At 39.4% G+C, this 9199-nt stretch overlaps 1 protein-coding gene across 1 annotated transcript; it reads left to right on the top strand.

The window, feature by feature from the left end:
* Positions 1-4294: 4294 nt before the first annotated feature.
* IL17F (interleukin 17F) lies at positions 4295-8855 on the top strand (the record flags this gene model as incomplete). The annotated part of the gene is made up of 3 exons (XM_084889155.1): positions 4295-4308; positions 7243-7448; positions 8591-8855. Exons 1-3 carry the CDS (start codon positions 4306-4308, stop codon positions 8853-8855), a joined length of 474 nt encoding a protein of 157 aa, XP_084745281.1. The 5' UTR covers positions 4295-4305.
* Positions 8856-9199: the final 344 nt, after the last annotated feature.

Raw genomic sequence — 9199 nt, 5'->3', positions numbered from 1 at the left:
GGATAGAAATTATTGTTGTTTTAATCTTGCAAACTCTGAATTTTTGGGCTATCTTCATTTTCTCATTTTTGTTTGCAAACTTGCCAAATCTTTCCTGAGATCTTCTCTTTCTTATATTACCTTGCCAAATTCAGACAATCGCATCCAACACACACAGCTACCATTTTGTTTTCCAGTCTTTTCCTTCAGAATTTCTCTACTGCTAGGTGCTATATCTGCCTCTTAAGTTATTGCAGGCAATAATTTTACCAAATGTTTTGCCACTGCATAGTGTGGGTCATCATTTATCTAGCCTATAATATCATTGTCATACACAGCCTGCCACATGACCTCTGTTGACAATGCCACTCTTTTAGCCTTTTGCTATGGTAGCACCTCACTTCTAGGCCTCAATTTTTTTTTTTTTTTTTTTTTTTTAGGCCTCAATTTTTGTATCTACTGTTAGGTTATGGTAGCATATCTTGATTCATCTTTTTAAAAAACGTGAACATAAAAATTCTTTTTAAAAATTGTATTTTTCAATTATAGTTTACTTTCAATATGATTTTTTTTTTATTATTAGTTTCAGGTGTGCAGCTTAGTGGTTACACACTCATGTATTTTACAAAATGATCCCCCTGATATTCCAGTATCCAAATGGCACTATACATAGTTATCACAATATTATTGACTATATTACCTATGCTGTGCTTTATATCTCCATGACTACTAGTATCTTGTAAGTACCAATTAGTACTTCTTATTCCATTCACCTTTTTCACCTAGCCCCAGGGACACCCTAAAACCTTTTGAAGCTTGGATATTTAAAACTGAATGCATTGTACTATAGGTTTTCTTTCTGCTTTGTTGTTCAGTCTATTGGGAACATTTTATTAACTCTTATTTTCATTGCCTAAATCAAGACTGTTCTATTTAAATATAATACAAGCTATATGTGATTTTGTAATTGCTATTGGTAATCAGTGACATTATACAATAGCTGTCTTAGATCTCTGGAGTCTTGCAGATGGCTTTTGTCCAGTTAATCCTTCTAGGTTGCTAGTGATGGTATAAGCTGGTGATCATATGATCATCTTTATCCCTGTTTTATATAGGACTAACTGACATGACAACTGGATTGAGCAAAAAAATTTTTTTTAAGGTATATACATATTAGAAAAAGATACTAATTTATAGGTCATTTCAAAAAGAGCTTATGGGACCAAAATCAGGAGCTCTTAACACTGTGACCTAAGATAGAAGTTCTCTATAGTAACAGACACTCAATAATGCTTTGTTTTCATGAAGAGATATAAGGTAAAAAAAAAAATCTAAATGTGTACATTGAACTACAAATGTCTCCAACAATCTCATGTCATTATGTTCTTGGTTAATATATATGTGTTTGCTTTCTTTCCATAAGAGTTTCAACTAATTATGATAGTACAGTCTATTACTGATAATAGCACCAACAAGCATATAGTTGGGCATTAAAAAATCTTGCTATTATAACTTGGATGTTTGACCAGCTATAATATCTTACCTCATGGAAGGCTGTGTGTAACTCATTGTTGGAACTCCAGAGTCTCTTTCTGTGGGCTCTTGAATTGTGTGTGGAGTGTCCTAGCTGTCACTGTGTTGCATGATGGCTCCACTTGAATTATGGAAATGCTTAAAGCTGGTAACAGCTTGAGTTGGGTGATACAGGGCCAATTAGTGAGCCTTCCATCATAGTCAGCTCTGTGTTCATCATATATTTGTTGTGTCCCCAAAATTAGCACATAATTTACACTATAAAAGTGCTCAATAAATGTTAGATGAAATAATAATGTGAACCTGTTGATTCAGTTCAAACTTAATGAAAGCAGGGGACTAGTTTGACTTGCTGATAAGTTAGTTATTTTTACCTTGATGGGGAAAAACACTGTGACTATTGGATGTAAAACATCAATGTTACTTCTTTCTGACACAAAAGGCCATTTACTCCTCCCCAGCAATCCAGAAAATTCTCTTGTATTAAGTAAGGCACTTCTTTCAAGAGGGCTGCTGTAGTCTTCTATGCATTGAGGCATGGCTATGAAGAAACCACTCAATTTAGTATACCTTTAAGGGTCTATTGCATATATTGCTTTGGTAGCATAAATGGTACATGAAAACATGCCTCTAGATTTCATGGTGGTAGCTTCACTGAATATCTGGTAAAGTCTTGACTATTATTAGATTGGCTTAAGGGTTTCAGTCTAGCTAGAAGGGGTTAGCCAGGAGGCCCTGTCTTGAATCTGTATATGCATAAAAATACATTGCTTTAATTTAGGTTGTCTATTTGGGGATGTATGTTTAGAGAAGGAGACTAGTAGATTATTGGGGGAAACTAAATTTACTCCAAGTCCATGAAGACCCCAGAGGCTTATCCCAAAACATTTAAGCAAGTGCAAAATAAACTAAGTATGAGCAGAGAGATAAAGAGGATGGGTATGATGTCTGAGAGAGTAATTCAAGGAAGTCTTCTTATAGGAATTCAACTTTTGATTGTTCCAGAGGAGAGAGGCTGAGAAGAACCCACAGGTATGGAGAATAGAAATATGGACGAAAAGCCTATGATCACAGAAGAATTTTGATAAAATCTGGAGGGTCTTCTAATGAACCCAAGAGCTACTTCTTCAATTTCCTTTGACTAAAGAAAATGGAGGAAAGTTTTTCAAACATGTGATAGATAAAAATAACTGCCCTGCTAGAATGTGACCTGCCTTTTTTTTTTTTAAAGCATATGTAATTATACCTAATATTAATGGAAATTTTTAAAAAAGTATATTACTGTTGCCAGGCTGTTGTGGCTCAGTGGTTGAGCATTGGCCTATGAACAAGGAGGTCCCAGTTTGATTCCTGGGCAAATGCCCAGATTGTGGGTTCAATCCCCAAAGGGGGTTGTGCAGGAGGCAGCTGATTGATCAATGGTATTTCTTTCTCACCTATGTTTCTACCTCTATCCCTCTTCCTTCCTCTCTTTAAAAATAAAAAATAAAATATATATATATATATATATATATATATATATATATATATATTTAAAAAGTTCTGGTAAGTTACTGTTATTTCAAAAATGTCTATATTTCTAAGGTATAATGCCTGATATAGCATGTGCTTAGTAAATGTTTGTTGAGTCCTATCCAGTTTTGGCTTAGTGAATAGACCAATGGCCCTCAAACTGAAGGGACCCAGGTTCAGTTCCAGTCAAGGGCATGTACCTTGATCCCATGCCTGGTCAGGGCTCATGCAGAAGGCAACCAATCGATGTATCTCTCTCACATCCATGTTTCTCTCTCTCTGCCTCTTCCCATCCCTTCCACTCTCTCTAAAAATCAGTGGAAAAATGTCCTCAGGTGAGAATTAACAAACAAAATAAACCAATAAAAAATGAACTGCAAATAAAACAAAACAAAACAAAAATAAATAAATAAATAAATAAACTGCAGCTCCTCTGTGAGTTTATTAAAAAAAATAAATAAATAAAAATGTTTGTTAACCTGAAGTTAACTGAGACAAATTAACTTTCCACAGGTTATTTAAAATTATACACCGCAGCAATACGTTTTGGTTAAAAAAAAAAAAAATCATCCTCAATCAGAGATAGCCAAGATAGTGGTTGTTTATATGTTGCATTAATAATGATTATTTATTAAGTATCAGTAAGGGTTAGAATAGAATTAATTCAGGTTACCACAAAACTGCTGGGGTGTAATTTCAGAATCTCTCTCTGATGTCACTCATTTCTTTGGTTTTATTTTTCCCATTCATAAAATGGAGCACAAGAGAGGTCTGCCATTTAATACCAGGGCTCCTCTGAGGGTGACTTATCTCCCACTTAAATCATGGTTCATATTGCATGACTGGAAAATAGAACATATGAGGCGTGTCAAAAGTCCTTAGCCATTAGTGGAAGACCATAAAAAGATCATGACAGCAGTTTGCAACTTGGCTTGTCTGTGTAGCAACTTAGTTAAGAATTTTGCCGTGATTTGAGGTAAATGGGGGTAGAAGAAAAGGAAGGTTTGGTCCTTTTTTCGTCATCCCTTTTGAGGACCCCCTTTTGATTCACTTTCAGGAAGTGAAATAGGAAAAAAAAACCCAAATTCGTCAGTCACTCTGGGGTAACCACATCTTAAGACTGTAAGCGGGTCAATCAAAACAAGGACACTGATTGCTATAAAATCGACAGGTACTCTCATTAACACACACAGGCACATACAGGGCATGCACAGAAAGAGCTTACTGCACGAAGCAGGCAACCAGAGCAAAACGACAATGACCACCCGACATCCTGCTGCCATGGTGAGTAAGAATAATGACTTTTGTTTAGGTAGAGTCATTCCCTAGGAATTCAGAAAAGCAGATCTCTCAGGAATTAGGCTCAATTAGGGTTATTTTTTTTAAAAAAAAAAACAGAGCTGACTCTAATGCTGATCCACATCTGGTGGAGAAAAAGAAAAAATAACTAGAAGTTATAATGGGGTGTAAGCTAGCTCTTCACCTGACAGTTTTTGAGTAATTGGTGTTAGCTTGCTTGGCTCTTGGTCATGAACTACATTAGCTTTCCTGTAGTCACCACTGTAGAGGTAAACTGGCTTGAAATTCTAATTTCATGCAGGAGTTTAGCCAGCCCTGTCATTTATATATTCTATATATCTTTATAAACCGAGGAAATTGGTGTTCCAAGAGGCTTAATGATCTCCCCAAGACTACAGGTAGAGGAGGAGTGCTCTGGATGGAGGAAGTAGAATGACCAGGGATGAACTTTGGACAGCTCTAGAGGAGGGACATTTGCCATGTTTCTGATGGATGATTATTTTTTTGTATCTTCTCATTCCTCTTGAGGAGAGAGAAATGTTAGTGTGATGGAAATCTACCTCCCCTGGGTCTAAACTCACAACAAAGTGCAGCATTGGGGGATAGGCTCTGGAGTCAGACCTGGCTCCACCGCTTACTAAATGTGGGATTTGGGGTAAGTTTTTCACCACTTGTGCATTATTATTCTCTTTTCAGTATAAGGCAATAATAATGGCATCTTCCTCGTGGGATTTTTTTTTTTGGATTAATTGATATCATTGCAAATGACTAAAGCTATATTCTGAAATAGCATATCCATGTACGCATAGTTTTTAGTTAAATTGGCCATTTTAATCAATAAAGATAGAGAAAGCATTAAATAAGTGTTAATATTAATAATATTGCTTTTACTTCTGAGACTCTCATCAACCCAATGACATAGGTAGGGAACTACTTTTCCCATTATACACGTAAACAATGGCTCAAGTTAAGTGATTTAACATCACTACTGAGTAATATACACACAAGAACTGGGGCATGGATCTAGGTTTAATGGCTCCAAGAACAGTATTCTTTTCCTTGAATGGTTCAGATGCAAGATTTTGAACCTCTTAAAGAAGAAGTGTTGCAGACATCGTTTTTAAGAAGCAGCAAGAGCCTTGTCAGAGCTCTTAATTTCATAACCATTAAAACCTACAGTTTCAGAACCACAGCTTTGTGAAGCAAACTGGAGGGATTTGCAGACAGTTATCTGATTTCCTGATAAAGGGCCAGGTAACTAACAACACTCACGTATACCCGACACAGCTGTCACAGAGCTTAAACTGCTTGGCTACTCTGGTGGGACAAAGCTAAGATGGAATATGGCGAGTGGCTACATGTAATAAGAATCTTCAATAACAATAGCACTGGCCTCTGACAGCTAGGTTTGCGTCCCCAGACTGGCATTGACAGGCTGGTGAACCCAACCAAGCTATTTGTTGCCTCTCAGACACACTCCTTCACCCATCTAATGAAGATAATTAATACTCGATTGACCGACCCCATAAGAAAGTTGTGAGAATCCAATGTTTAAAGAGATATAATAATGTTTTCTAAAATGCTCAAAGAATATAAGCAAATATAATAATGACTTATTAGAAGCATGAAAATTTTTGCTAACTCCTATAACCTCAAGGAATGGTTATTTTAAAGTTTTGACAATTAGATATAAAAATGATTCAGTAAGAATGATACAGAAGAAAAAAACAGAAAGGAGAAATAGTTTCCATAATCTGTTGTTGGGCATCACTAGTGTCCATGCTTCTTTCAATATCCTGAATACTTGGAAACTTTGCTACAGTGTTTTTCTTGATCATTGCTTGTGGGAAATTAACTATATTGTTAATTTAACTGTATTGTTTTGTTTATCCATTCATTGACCCACTCTTTGTCCATCCAGAAAGTATTTATGGAACACCCATTCCATGACACATTCTCCTGCAGAAATTTACAGTATAACAGGCATAGATCTGACATGAACACAAACAGTACATTTTCATTCAGTAAAGAAATGCTGCTTAAGTGGTAGATGATAAAAGCTTCATGATTTAAGGATAATTAACATACTTCTAATTGAACTACTTTAGGGATAGTTTCTGAAGGAGACCATGTCCGAGGGGGGTCTTGATGGAAGGATAGGAATTGGAAAGATCGAGGTAGGCAATGTATTTTAGATGAAGGAATGGCTGGGAGGAAGGATGTTGTGGAAGATTTATGGGATCTTGAGAAGAAAAACTAGAGCTATCATTTAGTAAGCCTGTTTTTGTTAGATGTACAGGAGCTTTACATAGAACATTTAATTTAATCTTGTAATACTGTTATAATGCCAGTATTATAATCTGGTTGGGGAGAGGAGAAACCAGAGGCTCAGGAGGAGACCAGGTCAAGATTTACACCCAGTTCCAAATCCTGTTGTTTCTCTGTCTCACACCTGGGAGCTCAGTCACCAGGCTACCAAATTTAGTTCTCAGTTTGGTACCCTGATGTCGTCATGTATGACTGCTCCTATTTCTAGGTGAGGACTGAGGTTTAGAAAGAATTCCTGATTTTATAGACCAGTGGTTGGCAAACCACGGCTCGAGAGCCACATGCAGCTCTTTGGCCCTGTGTGGCTCAGTGTTAGAACCACTTCTTCAAAATAGACTTGCATAGGTCAAAAACCTACTTCTGCGCAGGGGCCATGCAGTTTCAATCATGCTGTACGTGCGCGACTGCACATAATATTTTGTGAAAGAGCCACACTCAAGGGGCCAAAGAGCTGCATGTGGCTCAGGGGCTGCGGTTTGCCGACCACTGCCATAGACGATCAGGAATGCTGAGTTCAGGAAAGCATGGATTCTCTTGCCAGCAAGTGACATCAGAGTCCCTTAACCAACTGCAACCTCCTCTATTTTCTAGGTCAAGTGTCTGCTGCTGTTGATGTTGGGGCTCGCTCTCCTGAGGGAGGGGGCAGCTCAGAAAAAACCCGAAGTAGAGCATACTGCCCTTTGTCCTCCTCTGGAGGATAACAGTGTGAGGCTTGACATTCGCATCTTCAGTCAAAACCAGGCTGTTACCATCTCACATGACTTCCAGAACCGCTCCAGCTCCCCCTGGGATTACAAGTAAGTGCAAAGGAGACTGATCTTCATATGCTTTGGAACTATATGAGAATTTATTCTAATCGGAAAGTAGAAAATTTAGAAAAACTAAAAGCCCTCACAGAAATCCCTCTTTACCTGGGAGCACACATTTTTTCTTGCTGTTTTGGATGAGGTGGTCCAAAGTCTTACTACTTTGTTTCCAACTTTTCATTGATTCTGCCCTTTTCTGCTTCATGGGGCTTAGATCAGACATTACACACTTTCTGTGTTGGAAGAGAGGTCTCTTTAAAGCAGCCCAGACAATGATCTCTGCAGAGGAATAAGTGGGAACCAAAGAGAGGTCAAGTTTCAAGAGATCCACTCAGATTAGACACTGGTTGTCAAGGAGTGGGGAAGAGAGCCCAGTGGAGGAGCTAAACCTGTCTGGGAAGTGGGATCTGAGGCAGAATGTGCAGAGGACAGCCTTGTGACTTTGTCTGATGTGCAGGGCCCTGCAATATCAAGCACTCCTCTATATTCTCCCATTATAACTGGGAAAACTAGTTCCAGGGATAATGCGACGTGCTGCTGGGCTGCTTGTTTTGTTTCCAAGTGAGGGAGTGTACACAACTGGCAAGTTGGCTGCATTGGCTTGGCTGCCTCTATCCTCCTGGCTGAGGGGGCTGTTGAGGGAAAAATTGAGAGAAGCCACTGGGTTTACAAACCTCAGGGACTTTGGTTTTTCTTTTCCAAGCAGCAGGCTTTGTAGACCGTATAGTGGAAGACCTACTGGCAATTTTAGTCTCTCAGCAAAGGATGAATAATAATTATTGTAATAACACTGCAAAGAAAAATAAACTAGGAGATCTAACATGTGTTGAATGCCAACATTTACAGTGTGCCATTTCCTATGCATTTGATCACTGAATGTTCTCAACAATTCCGTGAGAGAGAGATTTGAGAATCCCCATTTCATAGCTGAGAAAATTGAGGCTTAGGGAGTTAAGCATCTGTCAGAGGGCTGTGTATGAATCCAGACTGCCTGATCCACAGCCTGTGCTGCAGCCCGGAGTTACTCAGAACCACCTCCCTGTGAGTGAGTGAGTGCAGGGCTGCAGGGCTCACATCCTTTGTCCATGTCCCCTCCCTGTCTCACCATCTGCATCTGCCTGCTTCTCCTGCAGCATCACCAGGGACCCTCACCAGTTCCCCTCCGAGATTGCAGAGGCCCAGTGCAGGCACTCGGGCTGCATCAATGCTGAGGGGAAGGAAGATAGCTCTCTGAACTCCGTTCCCATCCAGCAAGAGGTCCTGGTCCTCCGGAGGGAGCCCCAGGGCTGCACTCACTCCTTCCGGCTGGAGAAGAAGATGGTGACTGTTGGCTGCACCTGCGTCACCCCCATCGTCCGCCATGTACGTGACCTGAGAGTTGCCCCTCAGCTTAGCTGAAGAAGCTGTAGAAGTGCCACTCCTCCTCCTGCATCAAGTCCTGAGTGGTCCCCAATTCTTTCTTAGTGTGGTTTGCATGGAATCCTCAGAGCTTTGTATTAGATATACCGGTAGTGTTAACTTTCTGGGGGTGCTTCAGAATCCTAATATTATCCTGAGATGTTTCAATGTCCCAAACCCCTGAAAATAAGTGGCGAATGAAGAAGCGCTTGGTCTACTCTGTTCATGTGCTGGGATGACTATCACACAATCATGTGTGGTGACCAACCATGCAGTTGCTGGGATGTGGCGCCATTCCCTGGGAGCTTTGTTGATAAAATGGGCCTCTGTTCCATGTGGGGGGG

This window comes from Pipistrellus hanaki (assembly GCF_964339955.1).
Source record: "Pipistrellus hanaki genome assembly, chromosome: 7".
Lineage (NCBI taxonomy): Eukaryota > Metazoa > Chordata > Mammalia > Chiroptera > Vespertilionidae > Pipistrellus > Pipistrellus hanaki.
Note: the sequence above shows the minus strand (reverse complement) of the source record. Positions and strands in the feature narration are given on the sequence as shown.